At 29.8% G+C, this 23,494-nt stretch overlaps 3 protein-coding genes and 1 long non-coding RNA gene across 10 annotated transcripts in view; 2 read left to right on the forward strand and 2 right to left on the reverse strand.

Moving 5' to 3' along the window:
* LOC726119 (inactive) overlaps positions 1-5,289 on the reverse strand; it is a 49,643-nt gene extending 44,354 nt beyond the window's left edge. For 2 of the 6 annotated variants that reach the window (XM_016911850.2, XM_026446011.1), the window contains exons 1-4: positions 4,984-5,286; positions 4,450-4,544; positions 2,669-4,202; positions 1,548-1,773 (exon numbers count right to left, since the gene is read on the reverse strand). In XM_016911850.2, coding sequence (XP_016767339.2) covers positions 1,548-1,773; positions 2,669-3,490 — 1,048 coding nt within the window. In that variant the 5' untranslated portion in view covers positions 3,491-4,202; positions 4,450-4,544; positions 4,984-5,286. Of the gene's footprint in view, positions 1-1,547; positions 1,774-2,668; positions 4,203-4,449; positions 4,545-4,983 lie in introns of all 6 variants that reach the window. The other 4 variants (XM_026446012.1, XM_026446013.1, XM_016911857.2 and 1 more) reach the window with 3 other exon arrangements.
* LOC409807 (arginine kinase) overlaps positions 1-12,237 on the forward strand; it is a 98,365-nt gene extending 86,128 nt beyond the window's left edge. Inside the window, exon 4 of the mRNA XM_026446016.1 lies at positions 11,903-12,237. Within this exon, the coding sequence (XP_026301801.1) occupies positions 11,903-11,917 (15 nt within the window). The 3' untranslated portion in view covers positions 11,918-12,237. The remainder of the gene's footprint in view (positions 1-11,902) is intronic.
* On the reverse strand, positions 5,501-8,759 carry LOC107964337. Its single transcript, XR_001702807.2, has 4 exons — positions 8,702-8,759; positions 6,010-6,140; positions 5,720-5,896; positions 5,501-5,603 (listed from the first exon to the last, which is right to left on the reverse strand). It is a non-coding gene; the product is annotated as an uncharacterized LOC107964337 (long non-coding RNA).
* LOC503505 (venom protein 2) overlaps positions 11,982-23,494 on the forward strand; it is a 41,364-nt gene continuing 29,851 nt past the window's right edge. Inside the window, exon 1 of one of the 2 annotated variants that reach the window (XM_006563203.3) lies at positions 11,982-12,339. In XM_006563203.3, the coding sequence (XP_006563266.1) occupies positions 12,276-12,339 (64 nt within the window). In that variant the 5' untranslated portion in view covers positions 11,982-12,275. 2 annotated transcript variants of the gene reach the window in all.

The following is a 23,494-nucleotide window of genomic DNA, read 5'->3' on the forward strand; positions in this document are numbered from 1 at the left end:
AGAAAGAAGCGAAAAAGAGAAAAAAATTTGAACTTGACTAGTTTACTCTTAACCAACAAACCTCGCCTCCACAATAATTAAGCGTAAGGAAGGAGGTCGAGCCAAAGTTCATCTATCTCCCTTCTGGTGTACCCAACATCACCTCCCACCTCTAGACTCAGTTATCGAGGAATCCATCGGATGACATTCAAGTCGCGGTGACAAAGACCGCCACGGCTAGGAAACGAAGGAACGTAAAGAGACGTGGAGGGAGTGAGGTTAAGGAAGGAGGAGCGGGTGAAAGGATAATGGATTCCGAAACTAAATGAAACGCGAGCGCCCAACTCTGCGTCCGCGGCTAATCTCGAAACTTCGTTAAATGGCCGTAATTGCATCCTGCAACGACCCGCTTTCTCTTGTCTTCCTTCTTATATACCACCTTCTCCAAGGGTGATCTCTCCCCAACGTTGCACAATCTTCCGCCCAACACCCACTCTTTCTTCATTCCGTCTTATCTATGTATGTTTCTTTCCCAAACGTTATCCATGAATCACCCAAACGTCTGGAAAACTCGCACCCTATCGTGAGATACATTCACGTTGCACGAGTTCGAAGATGAATCAAATGAGAGCGAGAGAGAGAGAGAGAGAGAGAGAGAGAGAGAGAGAGAGAGAGAGAGAGAGAGAGAGAGAGAGAGAGAGAGAGAGAGAGAGACTGGAGGAAACTTCGATACAATTTGGTTCGTAAGTCCGATTGCCAACCTCTTTAAATGCAGATCGTGGCAAGCGTTGAAATCTGGCTCCATCAATGCATCTCTTTATAAAAGGAGACGAATTTTATGGAAATTAAACGATATTGAATTTATGTTGAATAACGTATAAGAAATGTGATTGGAGAATTGGCTGATTTGAGAGAGATGAAGAGATTATTTTTCTAGATTTAAAACGGAAATTTCGAAATATCATTACAAAATCGTTTCGAAAAGATGAAGCAAGAATTGAGAAAAATATTAGTGAAGAGAATGCGTATTTGATAGATTTAATTAATTCGCAAAAATAGAGATGCACGTTTAAAGGAAATATTCCTTTTATCTTTGTGTCCTTAATTTTCTTCGTAAGTTATACGTAATAATGACACAATAAAATTAGATAAGTTGCCAAAACAATATATATGCTCGATATTTATCCTCATCACTGATTTAGAAAGAATTTTTACACCACACTATAAAATTCACTCGATATATTTATATATTAAATTTTAATCCTTTTTCTCATTTTCTATTCGATAAAATTTGATCGAAACATCCGGATTAAATTTCGATTTCACTATTCCACAAGTGCTAGTAATGTAAATCTCGATTATTGGCCCTTATCCAACGTTTACTGTATTTCTGAATCTAACCTGTACCGAAAATGGCGAAGCTATATAAAGATGATTCGGCCTTGAATCTTGACAATTACACGAAGACACGACACAAAGTAAGTGGCGTATACTTGAGCTCGACGTATACGACGAATCCTGGACGATGATTCTCGAAAGCGTGTAATTCGATTAGCATTACGACGTACTTGTTCTGCCATCGGGCAACAGCGTGTCGAGCGCATTCAGGGGATACGCCGAGCAGGTGATGTTACTGTAGCGCCAGAATTCTCGTGCGGACAGTTCCAACATCTCCCGAAAGACCTCAGCACGGCCCAGCTGGCAGGCGAGCGTCAATGGGGTCAGTCCGGCAGCATTCACAATCCCATTGCGAGCAGGAAGCTTCGGATGACGGAGAGCATATCCGAACATGTCCTGCATTATACAACCGTGCTATTGTACTCGATTTAGCGGAAATCTTTCTGGATGGTTGGGGAAAAATAGAGCGCGCAGAGCGGTCTCTTGTTTAAAAACAAGATAATTCGCGTGAAATTAGGTTAGGTTACGACTTTTTCTTTTCCTTTTTCTTTTTTTTACAAATTTTGTTATTATTTCGTATCTTTGTTCATTTACTTTTGGAATAAAATTATTTTTACGTAATTATTCTTGAAATATGATTGTTTTATCGTAATTTTTCGTGCTTTGACTTTATTTATATACTTGATTTTTGAAATCAGAATTTGAAATAGAATTCGTATAAATTTTATGTAAAATTCGGCGTGAAAGAATTGTGAAAAATCAATAAAATTTCACTTTAAAATCTTCTTTATAGTTTCTTTAAAAAGAGACCAAAATAGATGATCAATTTTTCCGGCCCGTTTCCGGACGAATACTCTCTTGTTAGGCTAACGTTATATCGGATAACCGAATAAACTATTTACTTGGTGTAGGGTACGCGGAATGAAATTTATGGTGAGTCGATTAATTCGCCTGCTCGTTCGATAGACTCTGTCTGATGTCGCGGATGCTAACTCGATTATCTCGCTTAAACCCATATAAGAATGATTAACCCCTTATCTTATATAACATTTTTACCATCACAGGTGACCAAATTTAACTACGTATTTGCGAACTTTGTCAAGTTTAAATTTTCCAGATTATATTTAAAAATTTGTAAACTAATTTTAAATATTATAAATATCAACTGAAAGTACACTTATTAAATCTTGCAAAAATCAAAGTCATTCGGTAATAATAATACATATAGAATATACACACGACACGGGAGAGTGTTTTCCAGAATTAAAAATTTCTCACACGAGATACGTACCAATTTGTCACAAACCACGACCATATGCAATATCATGTTTCCAAAAGAGTCTTGCTCGTCGGGATCAGCGCCAGAGTCGAGTAATAAGTTGTAAACGCTCTCGTTTGCACAACAAGCGGCCCAGGCGAGGGGATATTCCCCCAGATAAGCTAATCCCTCGTAATCCGTATTCTTAGCCGGATTCGTTCGTTGTTGGTCCCTCGGTAGGAAAAAGCTGCCTATCGCCCGCTGAGAAATGATCGCCCCCGCCTCAACCAGGTCTTGCACCAGTTCATTATTGTTGTACGCGATCGCTAGATGGAGCGCGCTAGCGCCAAGGTACTCCTCGCCCTCGACTACGTCAATGGCCAATCGTGGAAAGCACTTGAGCAGAATACGGGCCACTCGCGTGTGTATCCTGGTATCGCATATAATCAGGACATGAAGGAGGGTCTCTCCCAGCGAGCCCCTGTACTGCATTTGCCAGCACGCCTCGTGATCGTTCCATTGAGCCAGAGGATCGAACTGCGACAAAGAAGCCTCGATAGGGAGCACAACTTGCTCGAGGTCTCGGAATTTCCAGCGTAGATACTCGGCACGATTGATCACCTGCCCCTTACCGTCCGCATACATCAACACACCGAACTGTTCCCTGATCAATTTTTCTACCTCGAACTGGCCACCCTGATTGTACGACTCGATCAGCTCGCCACCCTTTTTGTAATTGGCCAGACGATACAACAGGCATTGATCCTCGTCGCTCGCTTGACTGATCACACGATCGAGGATCGAGCCAGCGTTCACCTGGCTACCGCGACCTCGAAACGAGCAGACACCACCCATTCAGACATCCCTCTTTAAACCTCTTCCACGTCCTCGAACCGTCTTTTTCACGACATTTGTCCACTCTGCATCTCACTCTTCTTTTCCTTTCTTTATTTATCTTGATGCTCCTCAATAGGTCTACTCACTCTCAAGATCGATTTCGCTCGACGACCGACGGCTTATCACCATCCGAGTAAGATCTTTCTCGAGTGTTCTCAGATATCCTCCAGGACGGGAGGACGAGTGTTCCCCCATTTTTCGACAGTTCTAACCGAGTGGACGAAGGGCACTTCGCTGTGTGACTAACCGTGATCGACTCAACCACGTTGAGTAGTAATCCTTGAGAGATTCCTTCGGGCTGACGGAAGGTGGCACACAGGTGGAAAACGGTGTTTAAGCTATAGCAACCGACACTACCGTGCCTCGAATAATCCATAAACAGTGCCTGGCTCCGCTTGATACCAGAGGGTTACTAGGGTGATACCTTTCGATTATTCCACTCGTTGGGATTAATTTTTTACCTTGATATAAAATTCTTACAAAATTTTTTCTCTCTTTTATTTTTGATCTGTTTTTTAATCTTTCTTTCTTTTCTCTCTTTTTCTTTTTTGTTACATTATTCCGTCAATGAAGCTTTCGCGTGTGTGTCTATTCAAGAATGATGAACGAATATTTGCTCCACTTTTCCTTCGCTCGACCTTAACACAGATAGTGACGTCTGAATACGTTCCTGCGGATAATTTTAGACCTCGATTAGGAGTCCGCAAAGCATAAAAGATGATGAACAAAATTTATGGAATATTAGATACGTGGATGTCGAGAGAAATACCTTTTACCTTTTTTTGGCATTCAATTAATATAATAATTTTATGTCAATATCGAATTCAATGTGTATAATTTTTAAAGTAAACATAATATTTTAGATAGAAAATGATAAAAAATTCAAAATTCTCCGGCAATTTTTAAAAATTTTATACCTTTTATATTTTTAAAATTAGTAAAAATGTCATGTTCCTTCTTTTGAAAGAATAATTCTTTTCAAATATTCAATCTCTTGAATGGATCACCAGTTCTAAAAAAAAAAAAAAAAAAGAAGAAGCAGATAAATAAAACCGCAATATAACTATATTTTAACAAACTTGAAGATAAGAATTTAACGACGAATTTTTCGCGGAAAAAAGCATGAATAAGAAATATGTTAACCTTGACAATATGTCACGACATATTGTCATCCGACTCGATGAATGGATCTTGGAAAATGCCTTTCCAAATCGGTTGCGAGATGATTAAGGATAAATCACGCACCGGTCATACGAATAGCGAGATAATGAACGCGTTGGAAATGGCATTGGCGTGTTTATATTTTTATAAGGCAAATAATGCATCCTTTGCATAGGAATGTATAATGTTACCGGGGGGGAGGGGGGGAGGGGGTTTATACTGTGAACACGGAAAATCAATCGTACGTCGCGGAACGATTTTTCGCCACGCAGACGCGTTTCAATGCTTACCATATATTGTTTATGTAAAATAAAGCTTACGCAAGCTTCTGATGCGTTCGTTGGATGGATTAAGCGGGATTTGACGTTTAACTGCAGTTTTTGCTTTCCTATATTTGCATATACAGGTATTTATAATGGTAGTGATAAAAGATGAATTATTTATGATATCATATTTTCATTGATTTTCCTTGATGATATCACATTTCTTTTTTTTTTTTTTTTAGAAATAAAGACGGAAATTCCGTTGGATTATCATCCATTTGAATTAAAATATTCACATTATTATTAGATATTTAAAAAAGAATAATGTGCAAAGAATTATCTTGAATTATTTCTGAAAAAAAAAAAAATAAAAAATGTTAAAATGAATTTATTCAATAAATTTCTTAAGATATTTTTTTTTATAAAATAGTTTCTTCTTCGACTCACCTGTATCTCTATATAATAATTTATTTTCATAATAAAAAAAAGATAAAATTAACCATATATATATATATATATATATATATATATATATATATATATATAAAATAATTTTAATTAAACATTAACAAAATATTCACTGACGTTGAGTCAGGATAATTTAATAGCTTAATTAAAATTTCGAGTCACAATCTTCGGATGCAATTCTGAAAGAAACATAAAATCTTCGATGGATTATTTTATTTTATTTTTTTCTTTTTTTTTTTTCTACTAGGAAATCTTGTAGTTCAAGCTCGAATATTCTAGACACGTCACCATTTACCTGGTAGACCATATACGCTCAAGAAGAAAATATATGTATATACGTGAACGATGTAATTATGATATTTCCAGACGTGATGACTCAACATTTGCGTCGCACAACGGTGTGGTACCAGTCTCAGAGAAGTACTTACTATCATTGCACCATTAACCGATAATGAAAAGGACGACACATTATCTGAAAAATATTTTATTTAACATTCTTCGTTGTTCGTTTCTTTATCTTGTGCATAGATACTATCATATACGTTCTGATTTTTAATAAGAAAACAAATGTTATTATAAGCTTACCATATAGATGGAACAATATGTAACAATTCTTTGAAATGTGTCATGGTATTATACATTTTGTATAAAATTTGTTTAGGAATTAAAATAGCATTTCCTCCATTTGAAATCATTTGAAGTAGCTGACTTGTAATCTGAAAATAATTTGATATGTTATTTATATGCACATTATTTATGTACAAAAAAAGAATGAAACTGCAAAATGCATTTTTAATTGAATAAATGTGTTTTCACTTTTAATTTAACTATTGATATGTTAATTTTATTTTATAATATAGTAATAATAATTATTATTAGAATTCTAACATTAACTATTTATATTATTTTTTATTTATTATTAAATAAATTTTCTAGTTTATTTTTATTAGAAAATGTGCATAATATTGAAATTATTTTAAATATTAACTTTAATCTATTTTTTTAATTATTCATTTTCCTTCATTGAAAATTTTATATTTAATTAATGAATTTCAAATTAATAATTTATTAATTTTTTTATTCTGTTAAATCAAATCATCAATGATATTGATCATATACTGAATTTTATAATATTGAATTTGATTCATGTTAAATTATAATTTAAATCAATATCATTTATTAGAAATAATCCAATAACTATTTCAATAAAAATTCCTTTGCGTTTAATTATAATTCCTATCAATTATCTATTCATTCATGATAATCTATTCCATAATTATGTATTAAAATTTAAAGTTGATGCGGATTGAATTAATCAATTAAATTTAATTAAAAAACTATTTGGAATTTTTTTTAGTTAATATTCTGAAATTTGTGATAAATTATAGATTTATATAAATTATAATTGAGTTAATTTCTTATAATAATAATTATATTTATTATAATTTCATTTCAGAAATAATAATTCTAATTTTTTCAAAATACATAATTATTCAATTATAGAAACATGACTTATTTCCTTTTTAATAATTTAAAAATATTAATTAGTCATAATATAATCATAATATAATAAAAATTTAATAACTATGTAATTTAAAAAGAATTGCTTTATTCTCAACATTAAATATTTTAAATTTATTTATATGTTATTTATTTCATCACAAATTTCATTAAATAAAATTAATTTTTTTGATTTATCATATTTATTCTTTTGATAAAATTAATTTGAAATTTAGAAATAATTTATCGAATCAATCATTATTTAATCAATTATTTTTTACTAATTATTTTATTCAATTAAATTTTAAACAATTATTTTATGAAAAAAAGAATGTATTGATATATAAAAATTTTTATTTTTCGTTAAATCAGTTTAATGGTTTAATAATTTGATAATTTAAAATTTTCATTCTTTCTGTCATAAAATGATCATTCTTGTATTAAAAAAGAAAATCTAAAATTTGATTACGATAATAATTATACATATTAGCTTTATTCGTTATCTTTATTCTCATGCATAATGTGATGATTAGAATCATATAAACTTTATATTGGAAAGCATTGTGTGTGTGTGTACATATATATGCACAACTGGTTGAAAAGAGAGTCAAGCGAAGCTAAATTCAACGTTGGAACGAAACTAATCCTGTGAAAATGTACATTGAGTAAAGAAACTCATTCCATCAAGTACCATGATAAGAGCATTAGACATTTATCTCTTATTTGTACGTGCATACATTTTCACTCGCAATTATTTGAATGATAGAGAAATACAACTTTGATACTACTACAGATACATGTACAGATGTTTTCCGAGTTAACGACTTTTAACGTAAATGAGAAATATATACATACACAAAATAAAGGAAATCTATTCAAACTTTGCTCATAAATTGCGATACTGAAAAAATAAATACATAAATTTCGTTTAACATGAAAAATCGAAATTGTGAATTATTTTTTTATTACGATTACGAATTATTGAAAATAAAATCATAAAATAAAAAATTTATATCATCCTCGATTAAAACTAATATCTATAAATATTAATTTATAAATATTTATAAATATTTCTTATTTCTATTCAATCAATTATTTTATTCATTTATGATATTGATAAATTGATAGGTTATAAATTTTAGGTTATGGATTTTTATTTTATGGACTATAATTTTATATCAAATTGGATAGATGACTCATAATTTATAAAATTTATTTGTAAAATATCATTTGTTGTGAAAATTAATATTTTTATGCAAAAGGAATTTATAGTATTGATAATTTGTAACTTTCAAAAATTTTGTTAAAAAATCTTAATAATATTATATACAAAATGGCTTTAAAAATAATCTAACAATGTAATAAATAAAAAAAATGTATAATGTAATAAATAGAATAAATAAATAATGATAAAGAAAAACGATAAAGAAAACTAGTAAAATAATATGAAAATATATTCTAATTATATTCTAATTATAATGTAAGACATAACAAAAATTAATACACATTTAAAGTACACATAACAGTTGTTTAAAATAATTGTTTAAAAAAGTTTCAAAAGATAAAAAAAAAATTTATTATGTTAATATGGATTCTTATTAATAACTATAAATGTGCATTTATTGAATTGAATCATCACATTAAATAATAAAGAAATAAAAAAACACATTTATAATATTATATAAATAATATAAATATGTTGTTTTTTATAGTATTATTTCATTATGAAATATATAATTTATTTTCACATATTATAAAAATTAAAAAATTGTTTTACCTTGTATTGTAAATATATCCAACAAGCTTATTTTTTTTTTTTTTTTTACAAAATCGTTAGAATAATATATCATATTATTATGAATATATGCATATATATAATTATAATATATGATTGATTTTATCTTGTTATTCTTAAGTAATCGAATAAAAAATAAAAATCATATCTTATAATTTTCGATTAACATTTCCTTTTCATGAATTATACAACTGATAAAACCGATATAAAAATATTTGCATGGTAAGATATATGAGAAAGAACAAATAAAAAAAGGAAAAAAAAATTCATTATCGTTTCAAAGAGAATATACTAGAAAATTATTCATAACGAAGATCATAATATCGACACCAATTGTAATACATGACTTTAGGAAGTCTGATAAAACACCGGAAATCCTCGTATATTTGGAACGAAAACCACATTGTTTACGAGACTAAATTAACGCTGGCACCTAATTTTCTCTTCCAAATAAATCCACTCGAATTTTGCGACTTCAACAATCCATCGCGGAGAAACGTCGCAAAACGTAGAAAGTAAATTATTTGCGTGTTATTACAGGATACGAGGGGATTGGTGGCGCTATCTTGGTTGCACGACCTGTCGGTAATCTATTCTATTTTTTATTTTCCAATCTTTCGATATGTTTTCACTGTTTTATTTCTGGTTTCTATATTAATATTTACATTGATTATCAACATACTTGTTATTGGATTACGTAACATATTCGTGTTATATACAATAAATTAAATTATATATATCTATACACAATGAAAATATGATATACACATATACATTTTTCAAACAATTTCACTTTGTTAGATGGCCCTTTCTATCTTCGCCACTAGATGTCTCACTAATTCTAATTTTCTTGCCCTTATTCCAACTCTTAATTATTAACAAGCAAAGACAAAACACGTTCCTTTACTTTTCTTTTTCCATCTTTTTTATATTATCATACGCTGCAATTAATTTAGTTATACAATCAAATCATTCACAGTGAAATTAAGTATGTAATATTTCAAACTTGTTACATATTGTTGAATATTAAATATTAAATATTTGTACATTTAATATAAATTCCGGATAAATCGTTACAAAATATACTATATAGAAAGTGCGAAGGAAATGAATATAAAATAAAAAAAAAAAAAGAATGATGAAAACAGTGGTAACAATTGATCTATTGAACTTTATTGATCGATGCCGATTTTTCAAATAAATAACATCTCAAAAATTTGCTGGAACATACGCGTAACCGGTCAATGATAAAACTTCACATTTATATTCTGCAGACGTATGATCGCTTAAAGTGCGTTGCAACGGTTCACACGTAGTGTCGGACATTTATTTGTAGAATGGTTTATACGTTTACGTGATCAGTGACCCGTTCGAACTACATCATTAGTTAAGACGAGCTACGTGATCTGATCGATAAATATTTGTTCGTCTGAATTTTGATCGAATTGATTGCAAAAAGTGATAGTTAATTTTCAAAGTTTTTAATTTATCAACGATGACTTGGAATTCGTAAAGTGTAAAATACGCATTGCCCGGTTAATGGAAACGAGGTTAAAGTGTATATTCTTGTTCCCCTGACGATTACAACGAATTATTATATTGTTACTGCGTGAAAAGTTACTTTATCGTTCTATTTATGGTTTATTATACAATTATACAATTATAAAAAATGATTAATTATATATGTTTCGTGATATTAACTGTGAAGGTATTATTAACCTGTGCATTATTTGTGTGTGTAAGATTTATTAAAAAGATTAAAAATACATTTCGAATAAAATATGAGAATTAATCTATCGCGTATAATTAACATTTAATACGAGATATTGTGATTATGTAGTTGTTGAAAAATATATGATTTAAAGTGTAACATCATTTAAATAATTAAATTCTAATTTCATTTTATTTTCTATATAAATAGAAATGACATATTAAAATTTACTAAATTAATATTTTACTAAAATAATCGATTTTATAAATTCAATTGTTAAAAATGAAATGACAATAGAAGACAAATATTTATTTTTTAATGGCTTATCATATTTTCTTTTGTTGATTTTGAATTTTTGAACAAAGAAAAATTTAATTTATCTTTAAATGATTGTTGACATATAATGATTCTAGATAAATCGATCTTGTTTTCAGAAACATAATTAAACATTAGCTTATTAATTATGTAAATTCACTTTATAAAATTAATCGCACTTTTTATATTCGAGATATCGAAAAAATACTATTTTTGTCTTTTTATGTCTTGTTTTCTCGATATATAAATACTATTCGATACTTCGTGGAAAAAAGAAGAATAATTTGTTCAATTATAAGCATTTAAATACGGAAGCAGTGAAACAAATTATGTACATTGTTTCATCTGTTGTGTAGTCAAGTATTTATATGATTATAGACTTGTTCATAATTGCTCAACTACGTTAAAAGATTTATAAATAAATCAAAGATATTATCATAACATAATTTGCAGCGTCAATTTGTAGACAAATTGTTTATAATTTAATTTTTAGAATAATTCTAAAAATATTGAAAAAAAATATATCAAAAGTCAAAACAAACTAAATGTATACTAATATTTTTATTGATATGATATGATATTTTTATTGATAATGATTTATAAATATTTTCTTTGAACATGTATTTTAAATAAAAATATGCAATTTATAATTTACAAATTAGATGAGTTATTTTAATTACAATTTTAATAAAAAAATTTATAATTTAATTAATATTTTTTTATTTATATGTTACATTAGAAAAACATTAAATTCAATTATTTCAAATATTATTATAGATTTCATACATATGACTTTTCTCTTAATAATAATGGAAAAAAGTAATATATGAAAATTCTATATTTAAAGTGATAATTATTGAATATCATAACTATAAAATTCTTCACAATAATCCTATTCAAATTATTATTATTAATGTTAAAATTATTAAATGCATTTTAGAGAACAAATACGATTACTATTGATTACAAATGATTTATTTATTAATTATGTATTCATTCAAAATATTTATACTCTGTAATCAACGTGATATCGTGATTCGAAAATTCGAAGAACAAAGAAAAAATTTATTCAAATTAATATACTATACGTTTGATTTTCTATCATTATGTTATCAATGGTTTCATTATATAATTCAGTATAAAATTTATGATTGCAGGGAATGCTCGCATAATGATTATGATTGCACAGCTGTTAAATACGGTAGACATAGCATAGGATTACTAATACCGGGAAAAGATATATTATGAGTCAAGCAGCGCGCCCTACGATCACGTGACTGACTGTTCACGTGATCCCGACAAGAAGCGTGACGATTGGTTGAGCAGTAGGCGAACGATCACATATAGAGTGGCGCGAGACAAAAGTCGTGGTGCAAAGCGTCAGGGAGTTTCAGTGAGCTGGTTCTGTGAGTGACCTTGATCCTCTCGCGAGTTCTGTGACAGTCCCGTTCGCAAGAAGCCGAACCCGTCAGTACTAATCGAATCATCGTCGTAGAAAGTTACCGGAGCGACTTTCTGGTGCAAAGAAAAATGAAGACCCTTGGCGTTCTATTCATTGCAGCGTGGTTCATCGCATGCACGCACAGTTTCCCTGGTAAGTACATGTTTTTTTACACATGGTCACGATAAATAAAAAATTTATTCTTTTTCGAGTTCGAGTTTTAAAATTCATAAATATAAATTCAACATAATTTTGAGGGAAAAATTTATTAGAGATTGATTAGGTTGGCAGATGGACCGTCATGTTCGATGTTTGGTTATCGATATCGTTGATTGTCTTTCGAAGTTTCCTTTGAAATTAGTTTTTTCTTGATACAACGAATTAAATTTGACTAAATATAACTTTCGATTCGCGTAAATTTTAAACAGTTCGATAATTTTTCGAGAGAGACGAACGAACGAAGTGTATAAAATACGCTCGATAGAATTCCTTGGCAATTGTTGTAAAGTCATATTCGTGATCTCGTTGCGTGACAACTGAATAAATGCTATTCCGAGCGAAAGGAGCATGCGTATAATACATGTGGGGGCGAAATATACGTATATAGATAGAATTATAGGGTGTTCGAAAAATTAATATATTCATCGGATTTTGTTCATATACGAAACAAAAATTTTGAGGTTATATTTTCTTGTGCTTCACTAATGTGTTAAAAGTTTTAAATAAGATAATATTAAACGGTCAATGTGAACTTTATACTCTTTAATGAATATTCAAGATTGATAAATCGTATCGAGTATTTATTAAAAATAGCTCACGGAATAAACTGGTTCGACCATCAGTGACTCATCATACGCATAGGCCAAGATCCAAAACAAATCTTCACTCGCGTTAAATGTTTCTTTAATGTGTATCAAAACAAACTATTATTGAGAGAATTGAAAAACTTTTGTTTTGTTTATTATTGATGATACGTTCGACGATCTAGAAACTTTTGAAACAAAGTGATACAATATATATATAATACTAATACAAATTGAATATAAATGTCAATTACACGAAGAAAAGATACATAATACGTACGTTTCTATTTAGTAAATAAAATCTCGAGAATTTTCCATGCTTCATATTTACGAATCTTCTTTTTCTGAATACGTAGGCGCGTGTATATTTGTAAATGGACTTAACTTTTCTCATACCGGGCATTTTCGTACCGGAACAATGCCATCTTGCTATAAAACTTGGCAAATCAAGAGATGCACTGGCTGCCGTTGTTTTATGTAGTTTTATGTGAAAAGTTATACACGGGATGGTCGTATGCACGAATACTCGTTTCCTCTTCTTCCTCATTAGTAGAAGGCAAGTCGGGAATATTGCCAATTGGCATATGTCTACTTTATTTATATTGCGATAAAATTAATGTCTAATAATCTTATTAAATCTTAATATGGTGTATAATTTGTATGGATTAAATCTTACGTTTTTTTAAATTTTTTCATCAAATATATATGTTCGCTGTTAATTAAAATAATCTTGAAATAATCTTTTTTAAGTAGAATTATTTTTTTTATATATTTAATTTTAAATATAATTGTGGAAGTTACTCAACGTAGAAATTATTTAATAGAATTGTAAAAATTAATCTTTTACGTAGTTTCGAATTCAACAATTTAAAAATCAATTATTATCACAGTTATTGCAAAATTATTTTCAAAACTATTAAAAGTGATTGCAAATTTTGATCAGTATTTTTTGTATCTATGTTTCCTTCATTGAATAAAAGTTAATAATTTATATTTGTATCTTAATTCATCATCTTGATCAAAATGAATTGATTAAAACTAAAAATAAAAAAATTCTATTGTAATATATCATATTAAAATTCATTTTTATTCAAAGGCAATAAATCTTCAGATAATACAATTCAATATAAGTTGTCCACTTCAAACGAATTAATAATTTCAAATAGAATACTACTTGATTGAAAGTTAAGTCAATTAACATAAATATTCTTTATTCTCATCGTTCCTTGTTTTCTTTTAATCTGATTATTCCTTAATACGTCATTCAAAGTGTCGATTTGAAGTGGACATATATATATTTTATTATAATACTCTTTTATTTTTATTGTTTTATTTTGAAATATTAATTTTTCTTTTTATTAAATGTACAAACTTTAGTTTATTATTTTTTAGAATATGGATAACAAATACAATAATTCTTAACTAATAAAACAAAGAATTTTATAAATTATCAAAAAAAAATTTATATCTAAATTCTCATTTATAATTTCATTTATACTGATCAAAACTTGAAATTTGAAAATAAATTTTGAAATAATATTTTAATGATTCCCAACTTTTGGCTAATATGTCCAATTCTTCTATTATTTCCAAAATCTTTTCCTCTTTACATTACTTCTTTCTTGGTTATGTAATAAACAAACATTTTGAATTGATTTTATTAATAAAATAAAGAGACGTATTTCATTCAACGAAGTAACGTCATACAATGGTTGGAAATTAAAATTAACCCTAGACTATGCGTCTAGGGGAAATTCTATGGATACGTATCGCATCGCGGGGAAGAAATTGCCGAGTAGCAATGCTGAAAGTACTTTCGGGATCGTTCGTGAAGTATGAGGCAGGATAGATAGTTGTTGAAGCATCCAAGACTCGTAGATAGATTAGTATGAAATTCAGTTGGAGCGTGGACTTTGCTAATTAGTACCGACGTCGTTTTTGCAGGGATGGAAGAACCGGGGGGGGGGAAACTCGTTTAATTGGTGCCATTTCATTCCAAAGATAATTGTTCGGATGAATTTCCCGTCGAACACCGGAGAGAGTTTACTCCAGTTTCTTGCAGTTTTGATCCAAGTTTCCTGTCAGTCAAGATTTTGTCCCGGCTTGCTTCATTATTCCGCAAATATGCCTCGTATTGTTGTCTCTCTTGATGAAAAACTAGGGGGAAAAAATGAGAATTGTCGGGATATATAGGTTGAAGAAAAACAAGCATCGTTTTATTACGTGTTTTCGTCGACCTGTTTTTTTTATTTTTGGTTTTCTTTCTGTTTCTTTTTTTTGAAATCAAACTTATGTAATTTCACGTAGACAGATTGATTAAGCTTTGCTCGATTTGCATGAATTGGCATGAAAGAATAATTTTATGTAATATTATTATTGCATGTGTACTTTTGTTGCGCAATATTATTATAAATTTGGATTGGAAAATAGATATTGTTAGTTAGAATAATTTTTCAAATTATTTATTACAAAGAGAGTTGTTTATAAACATTTGATTAAATGTTTTAGATACTATTTTTGGTTTATTATTTTTAAATTAAGAATATTGAATTCAAGAATATTCTTTTCATAACTGTGATACTTTTACTTTATCTAATCAATTAAAAAACTATCCATCCAATTAGAATTTTTTTAAATAAGAAATTATTATATGAATATTTGGATAAATAGTATTCTTTTATAATATTTTTATTTTATAAATCATTTTAAATAGAAATTAAAGAACTTTCTTAAATCTTTTTAATTATATACTATAATATACACAAAAGATTTTTTTATTAAATTTTATCCGAAATAATTTAAAAATTTAATTTAATTCTGCGTTGAAAAAAAATATTTTTCCAATTTAGTCCAATTGAATGTGATTAGAAAAAATTCGATTTCGAAAAAACTTAGAAAAACCATTACTTGCACAAAGAGTAGCGCCATTTCGATTTTATCGTGTCAAACGTGTCAAATGTGCATTCAACGTGGCCCTCATAAAACTTTATACAACCTACGCGAGTAAAAATCCCTGCAGATTGAGATACATGCTCGCCATGTTTTGATATTCACAGATATTGAAAGTAATTTATGGACCGGTGTTGTAGTTAACTAGAATTTTGGGAATGCATATGCATTATGCTCGATTGTTAGCATATTTGTTATATGATTTTTCCATGATTCATCGGATGTAACTGTAGAATTTGGTATCCTGCATATTATTAAAGCTTGGCTTCATGCTCGTTGTACAATTTCTCTTCATATTATTCCATGTACATAAATTTATATATAGTTGATGATTGTAACATAATTATCTTGGAAAATATAGATATCTTGTTATTCATGATGAAAGTAATAATATTTTATTGGTTAACAATATAATTAGAAATAATACTATAAGTTAATACTACAGTAATTATTATTCTCTTAAATGTTAATAAATATTGATTTTCGTAGATTTTTTTTTGTTTAAATTCTTGTATAAATAATGCTGAAAAAATTACGTAAAAAATTAATAACGTAATACAGAGATATATCTTGCAAATATTTATTAAGATGAAATTGTTCGGTACAAAGCGAACTTAAAAATAGAATTACGAAATACAAAGGTACGCGTTATTTGCAGAAAATGAACAAGAAATGTCCAGTTAGCACAAGTCTGAGAATTTACGTGGATAAAGATAAAAATGAGATAAAAATGTATGTACAAATGTAGTGTGGTTTTATCACAATCGTATTTTTATTATTTTTATTCTTAAAAACATTCAAAAATACGCAAAATTATTAATTTATCTTATTTTATTATTATTTTAATCTTTTATCTTAATAAAATGAAAAATAAAGATAAAAGATAAAAGGTTTTCCCTTTCAATTTTTTTTTTCAAAATTAAAAATTTAAAATTTAAAATTCTTTAAAAAATTATTTGCCTGTGTCTTTTTATACAACATCAACATTCGTTAAAGCAATTAAAGAATGATGATTTATATTTGAATAATTATTATTGAAAAAAAAATATAAATTTAATAATGAAGTTTGAATGATATGTAACTACGTTTTATTTATGCTAATATGAAAAAAAAAAGAGGTAAATAAATATTCTTGGTTTATCTTAAAAAAATTGTTAAAGGTTAAATAATTCTGGAAAAACCTGCAATATTTATGATATGAAATATCTAATATTTATGGAAATTAATCTTCAATTATCTAATCTATTACATATTTAATGAAAAATGTTTTACTTTTATTAAGAATTTTTTGCTTGTTTTGACACAACTTTTTGCAACATTTATACAAATTATAATTTCTAATCAGCTATAAAAAAAATTAGTATTCATAAATTATAAATCATCATTCATAAATCTCTTCCCTATCTCAATATTGTTTAACGATCATGTGTATATATATGTATATTTATAAGGATAATATTTCTTCGGTATCTGCTATAAAATATATTTTCATTTACTTGGGATTTATTCGTCATTCGCAAACGGCAGAAATGTACAAATTAATTTCCTATAAAAAAAAAAAAAAATCTATCCAGCATTTAATTGCGTCACGAATAGGATAAATGACTAATTACTTCCGACATCGTTCAATCGTTAATTAGTTTATCCAACATATCCTGTCCGCCGGCCAGGTATATATTGCTTTTCCTTTTTGTACACATGTGGCCAATAGCCACGCTCAACGTCCACTTATTCCTCTATTTCTGCGCACGTATTTACGCATCCGTTGCGAGCGTAAATGGATGTTTGCGCTTCCTCGCGCCGTTTCGTGTCACGCTCGGTTGCTCGGTTTATTGTATACGTACCTTTGCCTCCCTATCTGCTGGGCTTAATAACCTTCCACGATGAAACGACGCACAATAGCGGGAATATGGCTCGAGCCATCCTTGGCACCTTGAATTTTAATTTGTCTGTTGTTGATCAGTGTGCATAGATAAGTTGATCTGTCTAGTGAAAAGTGTAGCTGAAAAAATTCATTTCGATTCTTCGACAGTTTCGATGGAATTCAAACTTTTGATTGGAGAATTAGAAGAATGGTGGGAGAAGGAAACAAATGTCTTGGATTCGTTTTATATACGCAGTGGAATCAAAACTTCGAAGTTTCGATAGAGGGAATAGAGAAATGTATATTGAAAATGTAATTCTTTTAAATTCGAATTTTAAAATTGCAGTGATATTTAAAAGTTTAGGAAGTGTTGTGATTCTGAAGTTTAAATAAATTTCAAACGAAGAATTTTATATTTTCATATAATTTTTGAATTTTAATGTTAATAAATATCACAAAAAGTAATAATAACTTTCGTATAATCTCGATTAGAAACGTCACCTTGAAAAAACTAATAGTATTTCAACAACTAATTTAATCCTTTGATCAATTTATCTAAATCATCTAAATCAAGCATTCTAATCACCAGCATTCAATCTATTAGACTCTCCCTATTCAATTCTCAGTCAAGTTCACCTCTTTCAACTGCGTTCAACTTCACTCCCTGCTGCATAGATCATCGAACAGCGCCAATCTTTAGTTCCCATGAGGACACGTAGAACGCATACTTACCTACGCAGAACATTTCCATTCTCGCCGACTGGTTGCTAGTCGTATAAACGATTACGTGATTTCCTCGCTTGTGACTATGACATATCCTGTATTGTTGTATTCAGTGTCGGGCCGTGTGCAACGGTGGATCCAAATAGACGAAAAGCATTCACGGATTATGTGCAACCCGTATTATTTTCCTGTCTTGTACAGGCTCGCAAAATGGTTGACGTGGTAGTGCGCTTGAGTCGCCTTGACTGGCAGTGGCAGCGCACAATATAAGGCTATTAGTTATGCTGGCCGCGTCGCGCCACTACCGCCTTCGAGTAATTTAAATGAAAAAAGGGGGTACACCCCTTTGCCCGACTGACACGCGCTTTTTCCTCGCTGATCGTCGCATCCGTTTTGTCCCTTGGCTAACACATTCGCCTTGCCAACGCTTCTCTTCAGGAAGGTCAATTTAGCGCACGATCATCAACGTTATCAACGATTGAGTTTATGATCATGGGAACTCTCGGGTTACACGTTAGTCGACAGCCCTCCGTGAGGAGATAAGATATAGTCCTATCTGCGGTAGAACGGTTTCTACCATATATGTAGCTCTGTTTGAGGTTATGTGTCGCACGGTAAAAGATAAATAAGTATTCGAAACTTCTAGATGGCGTGAGTGTAACGGTCATCCCCACCACTAAGAAGTTCTATTTTCGCCACGAAACAATATGTATATATTATGTGTTCAATTCTTTTTAACTGTTCTAATTGTTTTATTTCTTTTATTCATTATCGCGTTTGGTAGAATAGAAAAACTGTTCGAATTCTGATCGACATTTGGGATTGAGAATCGATTGTAATACATATTGAATAAGCGAATTAACGATTTTCTGTCTATAAATGTATCGATATTGCCATATAATATAACCACGATTCATATTAATAATTACTACTATCTTTATTTGCCTCAAAATGATAAAATTTAATTATTTTATTAATTTCAATCACCAAAAAAATCACATGATATATTATTATTATTCATTTTATTTCCTTCGCTTTATTATTTTCTCACTTTCATCCTTACAATATCGATTGCGCCAGAATCAGATAATTAAGATAATCTAAAACTCCATAATTCATTCTATATTTAAAATGTAATTAATATTTAATTACAAATATATTCGTATACAACGATAAATGAGATAATAGAAATTCGGATTAAGTTCAATTATTATTAAAATTCCATTGCACTTTCCTATTTTAAATAATTATAAAGATCATTGGAATATGTACGTATTCCAGATCAAAAGTTGGACAAGTTGAGTCGATAGTGTCGTTGAAGCAAATTAGTCGATCGGTCGAAGTGTATCTGACACTTCGACAGGATAGAGTGAAACGAAGTTTCTGTTTGCTATCGCGTAGTACGAACTTGTCGTTGCAATACTCTATCGAAATTGCCCAAAACTATATTCTAAGCAGTTTGATTACATCCTCTACGAACGTTTTCTTTCTACGAATAAGTTGGATATTTTTTAACATATTTAACATATTAGAATAGAATAAAAATTATAATTGAACAAATTATTCTAAAAAAATCGAATAATCGCAAAGATTTAAGAAACGTCTTTAAATAGTTCAATCCTTCTTTTTTTTTCTAATTAATTTCGACCGTGTTAAATTCGACGAACTTGTGCCACTTTGGTTAATCGAATGTTTCCAATTAAATTTGGCCAACCCAGCTATCGAATCCAAAGGGGTTATTTGCATTCAGCGATATCTCGATTCGCATACCGTGTCATGTAGAGCGAAATTCATTGTATTTCACGTACGGGGAGAGAAAAGGATGCGCGTTGGAAGTGCGGAAAGGCGGGAGGGGGGAGGGGCGGAGGGGCGGAGGAGGAGTGGGGTGGGGTGGGGGGACAGTAGGTCGAGAACACACGGCCAAGGATTTATTATTCCGTGAACTGCGCGGAGGACAATACTCTGTACTCAACAGGACATGAGATACTTACATCTGCCGGGTTTGCTCCACGCTCCGTGCCCCAGATAACTTGCGATGTATCGCCAGAAAGAGACGTGTCACGGATTAAACTTTTCCTTCCGTCTTCGAACTACGTACTTACGCGCAACTTGCATTTAAGTCGAGATCTATCTGTCCCTTTCTCAAAATCGATATACACAGGCGAAGTGAAATAACGGAAGCGTGGAAGAGTGCTTGTAACATATGCGTGTCTCGGGTAATTGAAAATGTTAGTTTCTCGAAAAAAAATTATGAAAAAAAGAAAAAGATTAAAAATAAAGGAATTTACGTACGTTAAAGAATTAATTAAGTTAAAAAAAAAAAAAAATTATACCGAATTCAGAGAGAATTATTTTTATTAAAATTATTTATTATTTTTGCTATATATAATGAAATATTGTGAAGTTGCAGAATTTTAAGTACACGATATTGCAAATAATATGGATTTTAATGGTTTAACTATGTTCATTAAAATATTGCAATTCGGTTTCGGGGCGACGAAACGGCATTTACGATTAATACAATGTTGCATTACGTAAAAACGCGATATCGGTTGCAACATTGTTTTGAAATATACATATGCAAATTATTATTACTCGAAAAATGCACGAGAAACATGATAGTAATGGATCTTTGAAAGGAGTACGGTTGATTTATGAAAATAAGAAGTAAATTAGCGTTTTCCGTGGTTGGATGAGATGGGAAACGCGAATAATAATAATAATAATAATTCAATATCCCGGTTGCGCGTATTATGCGCAGGGAAAAGTATAAATTTTTAAACAGCGAAAAATTAAATTTTAATCTATGAACTTTGCGATCAACGAAAAGCCATCCCTTCATTTGCCTGTTGATAATTACGTTAAAATTATATTATCAACTTTGTCGGCTGACGTGTGCGAAATTTTTAGTGTAATTAGAAGTTGGTTCGGAATTTTTTATTATTGCAAAAAGGCAAAGTAATAGGGAATCGTTCGATTATATTTCGAGAGAATAATAATCGATGAAAAATACGTTATATCGGATTTGTTTAATTTTAAAAATAGCACGTGACGCGAGAGTGAACTTTTTTTTAATAATATATTTTCTTAATCATCTTCTGATAAGTTTAAATCGTTTTAAAGTAATCGTAATATAATTGAAAGTCATTCGAGATTGCTTAACGGTTATGCTCGATACATACATAATACATAGCGGTATAAGAGTTGTTGAGGTTATGAAATCGAAAAAATTTGGATTCCGAATGATTCAGTATCTTAAGTGACTTCGGATCGACTCGGCAATAATTGGATATGATCGGACGAAGGCTATAATAAGAAGGCTAGGTCTCTCGGATCCTCGAGCCGAGTTCACCCGACTTTTACCGAGTCGAGCCGATTTTTATCAGTTCTAATAATACGATGTTCCTAATAATTACTCGCATTCTTCAAAACAACCTAGTATTATTCCAAAAGTAATTTTCATTTATTCACGCACGAGGAAATTTTACAGACTACGATATTCCCCGCAATTAAACGAATATTTTTATTATAGAAAGGAGAAAGAAATGCTTTCTCATTATTGTTTGGAAAATAAAAATATAATCGTGTGAATCGATTTATTATCGGCTTGAACAATAAAAAGTGGAAAGAATGGTACATTTCGTATTAAAAAATCGTTAATTAGGATTATTCAACAATTATTATCTGCGTGTATTATTTCATTACAATATACTATTTATATTGTAATTATAGTCGTACTTTATTACACACGTTAAGTAATAAAGTTATATCGTATTGTAAATACAAAAAAGCATTTAAAAGCATTTCTATTATTCATTATTGGTATATTATATGTATATAACTTTATTTTCTCATTTTAAAACTTTTTAAGTTATTTATGATAGAAAAGTATTCTTTTTAACTTTGAAACATTATTTTTCAATATTTCGATATTTATTATTCGAATAAATTACTAAAATTACTGTGCACTTTGAATTTAACAAATATAAGATAAAAATAAATAAATAAAAAAACGAGAAATATTTTCCAATTTTTTTTAAATTCCTAAAAAAAAAATAATATTTATTTTAATAAACAAATAAATATAATAAATATAAAGATGCTTTCGTCATTTTACAATCAATTTTATTCAGTCATAAACATTCATAAATGCAATATTTTCCAACATTGTATACTCGAAACTTCTAAAACATCGTGATATTGTTTTCGAAATATATCGTAAACAACGTTATAACACAGCATTAAGCATTCGCGAAAATTACGGGAATATTACGTGTTTCACGGAAGGAATGAATAAAAAAGGGGACGAAAATATCTTTTAAAAACGTTCTCTTAACAAAATCTTAATAAGGCGTGAAAACTTTTCGGCGTAATGTAATTTTGCGAAACTTCTCATATTAACGCTTCGATTCGCGCCAGAATAACATCTTCGCGAAAACGATTGGTTAAACACAGTTTTGAAAGGAACCTTACCGACTGGGAACGTACCGACCGATAATTTTTATCCATTGTTACGAAATGCTTGGTAGAAAATGACGAGACGAAAGAATTGATAATAAATATATGCTAATTTTTGTCGAAGTTGTTTTTTTCATTGACGTGAAATATAATGAATTTCGTTAAAAAGAAATTATACGAAAAAGTTTATTTTTCTAAATAATTAAATAATCTTTAAAAATATAATTTACAATCAAAATTATTTTAAGATCCTTGGCAAAAGTGTCTCAAAGTTATCGATAATCTGTTTCTTCGTAAATAATTATTAAGTATACTTATAAGCGCAATATTGGATATAAATAACACGGGGATTAAAAATTGCTAAGAAGAATCCTGAAGAATTTTAGCCGGCGAGGAACGTGCCAACGTTGCTCGATGCGCGAAGCGCAACCTCCATTTCGATTTTACGCTACGTACAAAGAATTATGGAAGCGTTCGGTCGGTCAGTCGACAGACAATCCGATTACCGGCG

This window comes from Apis mellifera, linkage group LG1, assembly GCF_003254395.2.
Source record: "Apis mellifera strain DH4 linkage group LG1, Amel_HAv3.1, whole genome shotgun sequence".
NCBI lineage: Eukaryota > Metazoa > Arthropoda > Insecta > Hymenoptera > Apidae > Apis > Apis mellifera.